This window comes from Scyliorhinus torazame, chromosome 9, assembly GCF_047496885.1.
Source record: "Scyliorhinus torazame isolate Kashiwa2021f chromosome 9, sScyTor2.1, whole genome shotgun sequence".
Classification (NCBI taxonomy): domain Eukaryota; kingdom Metazoa; phylum Chordata; class Chondrichthyes; order Carcharhiniformes; family Scyliorhinidae; genus Scyliorhinus; species Scyliorhinus torazame.
In genome coordinates, this window is record NC_092715.1 from 24,009,124 (window position 1) to 24,022,493 (window position 13,370).

Below are 13,370 nucleotides of genomic sequence, written 5' to 3' on the forward strand. Positions count from 1 at the left end.
AGGTTTCTGTGAGCGCATTGACGCGTTCCTTAAATTAGCTTTCTTTTGTGGTTTATGTCCTCCTACAAGCCACTGGTATCTCATTCTACACACTGCTGCCAGCAACTGAACCTCTCCAAGTGATGGTCCATGACCATTGCCAAATTTCTGCCGTGCCTATCAAATTGCCAGTCCTCTACTGTCGAAGTGCGGCAAGGCTGGGAACACCCAGTTCAATGATGTCTTGGCAAACCTGCTGTACCCACGTGGGCATAACATTGGATGTTAATGCTGCTGTTCTGTTCAATGTAAATAGGACCGTCGAAGCCCATGGCACCCTACAACTTAAGTTAATTAATAATAATAGTAATCTTTATTATTGTCACAAGTAGGCTTACATTAACCCTGCAACGAAGTGACTGCGAAAAGCCCCTAGTCGCCACATTCCGGCACCTGTTCGGGTACACAGAGGGAGAATTCAAAGTGTCCAAATCACCCAACAAGCGCGTCTTTTGGAACTTGTGGGAGGAAACCGGAGCACCCGGAGGAAACCCACGCAGACACGGGGAGAACGTGCAGACTCCGCACAGACAGTGACCCAAGCCGGGAATCGAACCTGGGACGCTGGCGCTGTGAAGCAACAGTGCTAACCACTGTGAAGTGTAAATATACCCTGTCCCCTCTGTGGAAGTTATTATTGGATAAGCTTCCACCACCCTTTTGGGCATGTTAATTCAAATGGGTTTTAAATAATAAATCTCATCTTCCCCCCCTCCTGGTACTTCTGCCCAGTGTTTCAAATCTCTGGTTACCAGCCCTGCTGCCTCACCATGAACAGCTTCTCACCGTCTAAAAGATCAGAATGCTTCAGAATTTCGAACAGGGATCAAACTTCCACCCCTCGTCCATCTCCAAGGGGAAGAACCCCAGATTCTCCGCACAATTGCAGACTTTTCACCCCTTGCCTTTTTGCTGACTCACGGGATGATGGCGTCGTTGGCAAGTCCAACAATTGTTCCCCGTCCTTAACTGTCCTCGAGAAGGGGGTGATGAATTGCTTCCTCTCTCTCCTTTCTTCTCTTTCTTTTCTCACCTCTCTTTCTCTCTCCTCTCTCTCTCTCTCTCTCTCTCTGTCTCTCCAATGTAAATTATAAAGATTTTAGCATAAACTCTAACTTTATGTACAAAGCCCAGGACCTCAATCCAAAGTGAAAATGCTGGAAAATCTCAGCAGGTCTGACAGCATCTGTAGGGAGAGAAAAGAGCTAACGTTTTCGAGTCCAGAGAACCCTTTGTCCAAGCTCAATGCTTTTTTTTTAACCAAACAATTTTATTGAGGTATTTTTGGCATTGTAAACAGTAACAGTATACATTAGTGTGCAAATATCAATTACAAAAACATAGTGCAAATAACAGTTCCTCTCTCGCAAATAGACCCGCCGATTCTTCCCCCCTACTCTACACTATTAGCTCAATGCTTTTTAACCACTTTTCAAATTAGAGTTACGAGCATGTCCTCCAGGACCCTCTGCTCCTTCATATCCCCCACCCCTCCTCAGAATTCTACCATTTTGTTTGTTGCCTTCCCTCATTCTCCCACCAAAATATTTCTGATTATGTCCTGACGGAACCTTTTGCCTAGCTTCGAGAATCATGGAACCGAACAACACGGGGGAGGCCATTCGGGCCATCATGCCTGTGCTATCTCTGCGACCTACCCAATTTAGACGCAAAGGTTTCAGCCACCTGTCGTAGTATCTGCTTGAGCGCCTCGGTGTGAATTGTTGTTTGATAACTCTGCTGTCAAGCTTTGGGATGTTTTGCTACATTCAAGGCTGCTGCATTATGATTTACACCAACTACGTTTTGTTAGACGCAGAAACAACCCCTGTCTGATTTTTAGGGCGCAATTCTCCCATCGGGAGACTAAGTCCCGACGCCGGAGTGAAAACCGGAGTGTTTCACTCCGGCGTCGGAGGCCGTTCCCAGTCCCCTATTGTCCCGCCCCCGGGGGGGCTAGGAGCGGCGCCTTGTCATTTACGCGCGCCGGACCTTGGCACCGCGTAAAAACGGCGCCACGTAAATGACGTCACCCGCGCATGCGTGGTTGCCGTCCTCCCCGCGGCCGCCCTGCAAGATGTCGGATGGATCTCGCGGGGCGGCGGAGGAAGGGAGGTCCTCCTTCAGAGAGGCCGGCCCGCCGATCGGTGGGCACCGATCGCAGGCCAGACCCCTTTTGAGCCCGCCCCCCCCCCCCCCCCGGTGCAGGAACCCCCTCGCCCCCCCCACAGGCCGCCCCCCCCAGCGTTCCCGCGATGTTCCTGTCGGCAGCGACCAGGTGTGGATGGCGCCGGCGGGAACCTGTCGTGTTGGGCAGGCCACTCGGCCCGGAGAATCGCCGCTCGCCCGTTCCCAACGGAAAGCGGCGATTCTCCCAGCGGCCAGCCGTGAATCCCGCCGCGCCGGTTTGTTTGGGGGGGGGGAGTGAGAGAATAGCGTGCGGGCGTCGGGGCGGCGTGACGGGGCTCGCGCGGCGCCCGGGCGATTCTCCCACCCGGCGTGGGGCGGGAGAATTCCACCCTTAATGTTGCACCTTTGATATTTGAATCCTTCACAATAAACAATTCACCTGACATGTGTCAATCCTCGGTGATCGTAATAGTGCCCGCCTGCACGACCAGGTGCACTCGAGTGTGTCAAATAGCTTTGCCGAGGAGGGTGTAGTCTTCAGTCTTGGATTCTGACTTGATAGAGTCATAACCTATCTTACCGTCCTTTCATCCTGCTAGGCAACCTGCAACGAAAAATACTTTTCGGCACTATCGAGTACTGGGAAAAGGCGGATTTGGCGAGGTGAGTGCTCCGGAACAGTGGCACGGATTCCTTCCGTCCACCTGAGCGAGTGAGCGAGGCCTGTGCTCGGTGTCACTCTGAAAGGTGGCAACTCCAGCAAAAGGGCCAGGTGGTAGATATTGTAGACGGCAGTGGACTGGTCAGGTGGGCGAAAGGGTGACATATGGAATTCGAGTCAGAGAAGCCTGAGGTGATGCATTTTGGGAAGGTCAATACATGGGAGTGTAGAGGAAATGAGGGAACTCGGAGAGATCCTTGAAGGTAGCAGGACAGGTCAATGAGGTGGGTCAGAAGGAATATGGAATCCTTTCATTTATTAGCCAAGGTATAGAATATAAGAGCAGGGGAGGTTACGCTGGGACTATCTAAAACATTAGTTAGACCACAACCTGAGTATTGCGTACAGTTCTGGTCACCTCGTTACAGGAAGGATGCCATTGCATTAGAGAGGGTACAGAGGAGATTTACCTGGATGTGGCCAGGACTGGAAAGTTGCAGCAATGATGAAAGATTGGAGAGGCTGGGATTGTTCTCCCTGGAGCAGAGAAGGCTGAGGGGAGATTTGTCTGAGACGTACAAAACTGCGAGGGGCCTGGGATGGAGTGGAAGGGAAGGACATATTTACCTTAACAGAGAGGTCAGTGACTGGGGAGCAGAGATTTAAATAGAGTAGTGGAAGGTTTAGAGGGGAGATTAGGAATAATCTTTTTAACCCAGAGAGTTGTGGGGTCTGGAACTCACTGACTGAAAGGGTGGAGGAGGCAGACACCCTCAACTCCATTAAAAGGTGTCTGGATTCGCACCTATAGTGTCCTAACCTGCGGGGCCACGGCCCAAATACTGGAAAGTGGGGTACGGCTGGGGTGGGCCGTTGGTTCACTCGGCGCAGACAGCTCTTTGCTGTAAACGTTCTCTGACTCTGTGGCCCTGCGGAGCATCAGCCTGGATTTATGTGATGAGGTGTGTAGACCAGCGCGGGGAACCCATATCCCTCTGACCCGAGGGTGTGTGTGTGTGTGCCGGACTGAGGCACGAAACGACACCGATGCGGAGTCAGGAGGGAGTGCGGCATTATCAGGGATACTTGCCCAGTGCACCCTGCGCCCCCGCCAGTGTCCTCCCACCCCGTTTCAGACACGAAGACGAGCTGGCGGTTCCCACTGCTGTCGTGGTTCAGCGTCCCCGCTCGACCCAAACAATCGGATGGACTGATTGAGAGTAATTGTTGTAACTTACCCCCACACTTTGCTTCTCCCAACGCTCAGGTGTGTGCGTGTCAGGTTCGCGCCACAGGGAAAATGTACGCGTGCAAAAAGTTGGAAAAGAAGAGGATCAAAAAGAGGAAAGGAGAGAACATGGCATTGAACGAAAAGAAGATCTTGGAGAAAGTTAACAGTAGATTTGTTGTAAGTACCTCTGAGTATATTCTGAATGTATATTTTCGTCGTCCTCAAAGCAATTTGCCTTCAAAGTGCTTTGTAAATGCAGCAAAATATTTCAAAGCCTTTCACGGGGGTTATCAAACAAAATTTGACACCAAGGAGTTGCTGGGGCAGGTGATGGGCGGCTTGGTCAGAATTATGTTTTATAATCCCTGCAAAGGAGGGGAGTGAGATGGGGAGAGGTAAGGGACGGCGAATGTTGGAGCTGAGGATCCCAGGCAGCAGAGGGCACAGCGACCAACGTTGGAGCAAATAAAATCTGTTCATTTGTTTGCAGGATTCCATTTCCAGGATGATTTGGGTGGCACGGTTAGCACTGCTGCCTCACAGCACCAGGGACCCGGGTTTGATTCCGGCCTGGGGTCTGTCTGCGCGGGGTTTCCACATTCTCCCCGTGTGTGCGTAGGGTTTCCTCCGGGTGCTCCGGTTTCCTCCCACAGTCCAAAGATGTGCAGGTTAGGTGGGGTCGCGGGGTTAGGGTGGGGGAGTGGGCCTCGGTAGGGTGCTCTTTCAGAGGGGCGGTGCAGATCCGATGGGCCGAATGGCCTCCTTCTGCACTGTGGGGATTCTATGATGAGGGCCAACGAGACCCCCACCTCCCACCATAGCGTTCGCCATGGTGACAGGGAACAGCAATCAGCTTAAATAAAGTATATGATGATCCGCTTTGCTCTTGTGTGTACAAGTATTCCACTCAGCCGTTTTCCTCTGTGTTGTATTGCATGTTTGTGGTTTGATGGATTAGACGAGGTGGGAGGCATATGTGCAAGGATGATTTAATGTACAAAGGGGGGTGGGGTGGGTTGTTTGGAGTGAGGGGTGAATGGGTTATTGCTTAGGGAAGAAGGCTGCATTAGAGCATGAGAACTAGGGGCAGGCGAGGGCCATTGGGTCCATCGAGACTGCTCCGTTAGTCAGCAAGATCATGGTATTGTCACTGGACTAGTAAACCAGAGACCCAGAGTGATGCTCTGGGGTCCCAGGTTCAAATCCCGTCAGAGCAGATGGAATAATTTTAATTCATTAAAAGTCTGGAATTCAGAAGCCAGTCATGACCACGAAACCATTGCTGATTGTCGGAAAAACCCCATCTGGTTCACTAATGTCCTTCAGGGAAGGAAATCGTCGAATCCCGGCTCTGGGTCACTGTCCGTGTGGAGTTTGCACATTCTCCCCGTGTCTGCGTGGGTTTCGCCCCCACAACCCAAAGATGTGCAGGGTAGGTGGATTGGCCACGCTAAATTGCCCCTTAATTGGGAAAAAAATAATTGGGTACTCTAAATTTTTTTTTTTAAAAGGGGAGGAAATCTGTCGTCCTTACCCGGTCTGGCCTACATGTGACTCCAGACCCACAGCCATGTGGTTGACTCTTAACTGCCCCCTCAAGGGCAATTCGGGATGGGCAATAATTGCTGGCACAGCCTGCGATGCCCACGTCCCATGAATTTTAAAAAAGCTTCCTCAGAATCTTGTGTTTAAGTAAGATCAACTCTCAATCTTCGAAACACCCAACGAGTATAGTCTGAACTCGATTCACCTTTCCTCAGAATACAAACCCCCTCATCGTTTCGGAATCAGTCTGGTGAACCTTCTCTAACCTGCTTCCAATGCGAGTATATCCCTCCTCAAGGAGCCCAAACTCTCGGTCTGCTCTCACCCCAATACCCTGTGCAGCTGGAGCAAGACTTCCTACAAAGAACGATTGGGTGGGGTTCATAGAATTTACAGTGCAGGAGGAGGCCATTCAGCCCATCGAGTCTGCACCAGCCCTTGGTAGGAGCACCCCACTTAAGCCTCCACCCTATCCCGGTAACCCTGTAACCCCACCTAATTTCTTGGACACTAAGGGCAATTTAGAATGGCCAATCCACCTAACCTGCACATCTTTGAACAGTGGGATGAAACGGGAGCACCCGGAGGAAACCCACGCAGACATGAGGAGAACGTGCAGACCCCGCACGAACAGACAGTGAAACCAAGCCGGGAATCGAACCTGGGATCCCGGAACTGTGAAGCAACTGTGCTACCCACGGGTTGTGTGGTGGGCCGCAGAATATTCTTGTTGCCCTGAGTCCCAGTGCTGAACCCGGCTCTGCTGGCTTCCCTCTGGCCGTTCCTCGTCTGCGGACCCAGATAACACTGGATTGCAAAGGTGTGGCTGCGAGGTGTCTTAGCTGAACTCAGTCCTGTTCGTTGCACCCTGCACCGATGCGGAATTATTCAAGCAAAATAGTCGAGGAAGCGGTTGAAGTGTTGCTGAATTATTGAGCTTATTGAGTTAATTAGTTACATTTGTACATAACTCATTGTTTCCTGGTGTCTACCTCTTGTTGCTCGCCTCCGCACTGAGAGGGCAGCCAATGACAAGTGACGTCAAACAGTTTTTCTTTGGACTGTGCTGCTCTCATTTCACCTGCCCGCACTCCTCCCCATGCCCGTAACGTACAACATCTCCATTTAAAACTGAACAGACTTCTCGGGGTTATTAGGGATGGCCGTCAAATGCTGGCCTTGCCTCCGATTAAATAATCTTTTTTTTTAATCTAGCAATTCGCCGCGTCGGCCACCGTGCTTGCGTGACTCCTCCCACGCCAGCAGAATGTAACCTCCCGATTTTATTTTCTGTTTTCACACCAGAACTTTGCAGTACATTGAGTGGCCACAAGCTGAACGTGATTTGTCTGTCGTGGCTCAGTGGGTCAGAAGGTTGTGGGTTCAAATCGCCCTCCTGGACTGGAGGGCACAGAATCTAAGCTGGAACTCCAGTCGGTGCTGAGGGGGTGCCACTGTAGCAGGTTCTGTCTTTCCGATGAAACTTCAAATCAAGGCATCCTTGTTTTCAAATTTCTCCATGGTCTAGCCCTACCCCATCCATGTTCAGTCATTCCCCCCCCCCCCCCTCTCTATTGCAAATTAATTTAACCGCGTCATTGTGTATCATAGAATCCCCACACTGCAGAAGGAGGCCATTCGGCCCATTGAGTCTGCGCTGACCCTCTGAAAGGGCCTACCTAGGCCCATTCCCTGTCCCATCTCTGTAACCCCACCTAACATTCTGTACACTAAAGGGCAATTTAGTGTGGCCAATCCACCTAACATGCATATCTTTGGACTGTGGGAGCACCCGGAGGAAACGCAGCAAACAAAATCCACAGCCCCAAAACTTTGCTCGGCCATGGCTCCGACTTTCATCTTTCTCCACTTAGAAAGTGAGCGGAGCACGCACTGCACCTGCGCGCGTGCAAGTTCACTGTTGCCGATTTCACCCTGAGGGAGCAGAACCCACCACCACTCGGTCCTGGCTGAGGAAGCCATGAATAGCTCACCGGCACCCTCTGCTGGTGAGATGTATTTTTCAGCTGGTTAGGTAGCAGCAGTGCACCACTGCATTGACTCTGGAGATCCCTTGGCACTTTGCTATGAGGAAGATGTCTAGTCTTCAGTAAATATGGTGCCTTCCACCCGGGGACCGGACCATGAATTCCACATTAAATGAGCAGAAACTCATCTTTTCACTTATCCATCGTGCCAGAGCTTGTTGACTTTGATTGATCCTCAGCCCCTCCCCACTCCCTGATCCCAACCCTCCCTATCTCTGTAACCTCCTCCAGCCCCCACACCCCTCCCTATCTCTGTAACCTCCTCCAGCCCCCACACCCCTCCTCCAGCCCCCACACCCCTCCTCCAGCCCCCACACCCCTCCTCCAGCCCCCACACCCCTCCTCCAGCCCCCACACCCCTCCTCCAGCCCCCCCACCCCTCCTCCAGCCCCTACACCCCTCCCTATCTCTGTAACCTCCTCCAGCCCCCACACCCCTCCTCCAGCCCCCACACCCCTCCTCCAGCCCCCACATCCCTCCCTATCTCTGTAACCTCCTCCAGCCCCTACACCCCTCCCTATCGCTGTAACCTCCTCCAGCCCCCACACCCCTCCTCCAGCCCCCACACCCCTCCTCCAGCCCCCACACCCCTCCCTATGTCTGTAACCTCCTCCAGCTCCACACCCTCCCGATCTCTGTAACCTCCTCCAGACCCCACACACCTCCTTATCTCTGTAACCTCTCCCAGCCCCCACACCCCCTCCCTATCTCTGTAACCTCCTCCAGCCCCCACATCCCTCCCTGTCTCTATAACCTCCTCCAGCCTCCACACCCCTCCCTATCTCTGTAACCTCCTCCAGCCCCCACGACCCCCCCTATCTCTGTAACCTCCTCCAGCCCCTGCACCCCTGCCCATCTCTGTAACCTCCTCCAGCCCCCACGACCCCCCTATCTCTGTAACCTCCTCCTGCCCCACACCCCTCCCTATCTCTGTAACCTCCTCCAGCCCCCACACCCCTCCTCCAGCCCCCACACCCCTCCTCCAGCCCCCACACCCCTCCTCCAGCCCCCACACCCCTCCTCCAGCCCCCACACCCCTCCTCCAGCCCCTACACCCCTGCCTATCTCTGTAACCTCCTCCAGCCCCCACGACCCCCCCTATCTCTGTAACCTCCTCCTGCCCCACACCCCTCCCTATCTCTGTAACCTCCTCCAGCCCCCACACCCCTCCTTATCTCTGTAACCTCCTCCAGCCCCTACACCCCTCCCTATCTCTGTAACCTCCTCCAGCCCCCACATCCCTCCCTATCTCTGTAACCTCCTCCAGCCCCCACCCCCCTTCCTATCTCTGTAACCTCCTCCAGCCTCCACACCCCCTCCCTATCTCTGTAACCTCCTCCTGTCCCACAACCCTCCCTATCTCTGTAACCACCTCCATCTCCACACCCCTCCCTATCTCTGTCACCTCCTCCAGCCCCACAATCCTCGCTATCTCTAACCTCCTCCAGCCCCTACACCCCTCCCTATCTCTGTAACCTCCTCCAGCCTCACACTTCTCCCTATCTCTGTAACCTCCTCCAGCCCCCACACACCTATTATCTCTGTAACCTCCTCCTGCCCCACAACCCTCCCTATCTCTGTAACCTCCTCCAGCCCCCACACCGCTCCCTATCTCTGTAACCTCCTCCTGCCCCACACCCCTCCCTATCTCTGTAACCTCCCACAGCCCTCCCTATCTCTGTAACGTCCTCCAGCCTCCACAACCCTCCTTATCCCTGTAACCTCCTCCAGCCCCCACACCCCTCCCTATCTCTGTAACGTCCTCCAGCCCCCACAACCCTCCTTATCCCTGTAACCTCCTCCAGCCTCCACACCCCTCCCTATCCCTGTAACCTCCTCCAGCCTCCACAACCCTCCTTATCCCTGTAACCTCCTCCAGCCTCCACACCCCTCCCTATCCCTGTAACCTCCTCCAGCCTCCACATCCCTCCCTATCTCTGTAACCTCCTCCAGCCCCACACCCCTCCCTATCTCTGTAACCTCCTCCAGCCCCCACACCCCTCCCTATCTCTGTAACCTCCTCCAGCCCCCACACCCCTCCCTATCTCTGTAACCTCCTCCAGCCCCCTCACCCCTCCCTATCCCTGTAACCTCCTCCAACCCCCACACCGCTCCATATCTCTGTAACCTCCTCCTGCCCCACACCCCTCCCTATCCCTGTAACCTCCTCCAGCCTACACACCCTCCCTATCTCTGTAACCGCCTCCATCTCCACACCCCTCCCTATCTCTGTCACCTCATCCAGCCTCCATAACCCTCCCTTTCTCTGTAACCTCCTCCAGCCCCCACACCCCTCCGTATCTCTGTATCCTCCTCCAGCCTCCACACCCCTCCCTATCTCTGTCACCTCCTCCAGCCCCACAATCCTCCCTATCTCTGTAACCTCCTCCAGCCCCTACACCCCTCCCTATCTCTGTCACCTCCTCCAGCCCCACAATCCTCCCTATCTCTGTAACCTCCTCCAGCCCCTACATCCCTCCCTATCTCTGTAACCTCCTCCAGCCTCCACACCCCTCCGTATCTCTGTATCCTCCTCCAGCCTCCATACCCCTCCCTATCTCTGTCACCTCCTCCAGCCCCACAATCCTCCCTATCTCTGTAACCTCCTCCAGCCCCTACACCCCTCCCTATCTCTGTAACCTCCTCCAGCCCCTACACCCCCTCCCTATCTCTGTAACCTCCTCCAGACCCACACCCCTCCCTATCTCTGTAACCTCCTCCAGCCCCTACACCCCCTCCCTATCTCTGTAACCTCCTCCAGCCTCCACAACCCTCCCTATCCCTGTAACCTCCTCCAGCCTTCACACCCTCCCTATCTCTGTAACCTCCTCAAGCCTTCACACCCCTCCCTATCTCTGTAACCTCCTCCAGCCCCTACACCCCTCCCTATCTCTGTAACCTCCTCCAGCCCCTACACCCCCTCCCTATCTCTGTAACCTCCTCCAGCCCCACACCCCTCCCTATCTCTGTAACCTCCTCCAGCCCCTACACCCCCTCCCTATCTCTGTAACCTCCTCCAGCCTCCACAACCCTCCCTATCCCTGTAACCTCCTCCAGCCTTCACACCCTCCCTATCTCTGTAACCTCCTCCAGCCTTCACACCCCTCCCTATCTCTGTCACCTCCTCCAGCCTCCACAACCCTCCTTATCCCTGTAACCTCCTCCTGCCCCACACCCCTCCCTATCTCTGTAACCACCTCCATCTCCACACCCCTCCCTATCTCTGTCACCTCCTCCAGCCCCACAATCCTCGCTATCTCTAACCTCCTCCAGCCCCTACACCCCTCCCTATCTCTGTAACCTCCTCCAGCCTCCACACCCCTCCCTATCCCTGTAACCTCCTCCAGCCTCCACAACCCTCCTTATCCCTGTAACCTCCTCCAGCCTCCACACCCCTCCCTATCCCTGTAACCTCCTCCAGCCTCCACATCCCTCCCTATCTCTGTAACCTCCTCCAGCCCCACACCCCTCCCTATCTCTGTAACCTCCTCCAGCCCCCACACCCCTCCCTATCTCTGTAACCTCCTCCAGCCCCCTCACCCCTCCCTATCCCTGTAACCTCCTCCAACCCCCACACCGCTCCATATCTCTGTAACCTCCTCCTGCCCCACACCCCTCCCTATCCCTGTAACCTCCTCCAGCCTACACACCCTCCCTATCTCTGTAACCGCCTCCATCTCCACACCCCTCCCTATCTCTGTCACCTCATCCAGCCTCCATAACCCTCCCTTTCTCTGTAACCTCCTCCAGCCCCTACACCCCTCCGTATCTCTGTATCCTCCTCCAGCCTCCACACCCCTCCCTATCTCTGTCACCTCCTCCAGCCCCACAATCCTCCCTATCTCTGTAACCTCCTCCAGCCCCTACACCCCTCCCTATCTCTGTCACCTCCTCCAGCCCCACAATCCTCCCTATCTCTGTAACCTCCTCCAGCCCCTACATCCCTCCCTATCTCTGTAACCTCCTCCAGCCTCCACACCCCTCCCTATCTCTGTAACCTCCTCCAGCCACCACACCCCTCCGTATCTCTGTATCCTCCTCCAGCCTCCATACCCCTCCCTATCTCTGTCACCTCCTCCAGCCCCACAATCCTCCCTATCTCTGTAACCTCCTCCAGCCCCTACACCCCTCCCTATCTCTGTAACCTCCTCCAGCCCCTACACCCCCTCCCTATCTCTGTAACCTCCTCCAGACCCACACCCCTCCCTATCTCTGTAACCTCCTCCAGCCCCTACACCCCCTCCCTATCTCTGTAACCTCCTCCAGCCTCCACAACCCTCCCTATCCCTGTAACCTCCTCCAGCCTTCACACCCTCCCTATCTCTGTAACCTCCTCAAGCCTTCACACCCCTCCCTATCTCTGTAACCTCCTCCAGCCCCTACACCCCTCCCTATCTCTGTAACCTCCTCCAGCCCCGACACCCCCTCCCTATCTCTGTAACCTCCTCCAGCCCCACACCCCTCCCTATCTCTGTAACCTCCTCCAGCCCCTACACCCCCTCCCTATCTCTGAAACCTCCAGCCTCCACAACCCTCCCTATCCCTGTAACCTCCTCCAGCCTTCACACCCTCCCTATCTCTGTAACCTCCTCCAGCCTTCACACCCCTCCCTATCTCTGTCACCTCCTCCAGCCTCCACAACCCTCCTTATCCCTGTAACCTCCTCCTGCCCCACACCCCTCCCTATCTCTGTAACGACCTCCATCTCCACACCCCTCCCTATCTCTGTCACCTCCTCCAGCCCCACAATCCTCGCTATCTCTAACCTCCTCCAGCCCCTACACCCCTCCCTATCTCTGTAACCTCCTCCAGCCTCTCACTTCTCCCTATCTCTGTAACCTCCTCCAGCCTCCACATCCCTCCCTATCTCTGTAACCTCCTCCAGCCCCACACCCCTCCCTATCTCTGTAACCTCCTCCAGCCCCCACACCCCTCCCTATCTCTGTAACCTCCTCCAGCCCCCTCACCCCTCCCTATCCCTGTAACCTCCTCCAACCCCCACACCGCTCCATATCTCTGTAACCTCCTCCTGCCCCACACCCCTCCCTATCCCTGTAACCTCCTCCAGCCTACACACCCTCCCTATCTCTGTAACCGCCTCCATCTCCACACCCCTCCCTATCTCTGTCACCTCATCCAGCCTCCATAACCCTCCCTTTCTCTGTAACCTCCTCCAGCCCCTACACCCCTCCGTATCTCTGTATCCTCCTCCAGCCTCCACACCCCTCCCTATCTCTGTCACCTCCTCCAGCCCCACAATCCTCCCTATCTCTGTAACCTCCTCCAGCCCCTACACCCCTCCCTATCTCTGTCACCTCCTCCAGCCCCACAATCCTCCCTATCTCTGTAACCTCCTCCAGCCCCTACATCCCTCCCTATCTCTGTAACCTCCTCCAGCCTCCACACCCCTCCCTATCTCTGTAACCTCCTCCAGCCACCACACCCCTCCGTATCTCTGTATCCTCCTCCAGCCTCCATACCCCTCCCTATCTCTGTCACCTCCTCCAGCCCCACAATCCTCCCTATCTCTGTAACCTCCTCCAGCCCCTACACCCCTCCCTATCTCTGTAACCTCCTCCAGCCCCTACACCCCCTCCCTATCTCTGTAACCTCCTCCAGACCCACACCCCTCCCTATCTCTGTAACCTCCTCCAGCCCCTACACCCCCTCCCTATCTCTGTAACCTCCTCCAGCCTCCACAACCCTCCCTATCCCT

General features: G+C 54.9%; 1 protein-coding gene across 1 annotated transcript in view; it reads left to right on the plus strand.

Moving 5' to 3' along the window:
* LOC140429114 (G protein-coupled receptor kinase 6-like) overlaps positions 1–13,370 on the plus strand; it is a 217,703-nt gene that overhangs the window by 161,684 nt on the left and 42,649 nt on the right. Inside the window, exons 7-8 of the mRNA XM_072515694.1 lie at positions 2,769–2,832; positions 4,098–4,238. Of these exons, the coding sequence (XP_072371795.1) occupies positions 2,769–2,832; positions 4,098–4,238 (205 nt within the window). The remainder of the gene's footprint in view (positions 1–2,768; positions 2,833–4,097; positions 4,239–13,370) is intronic.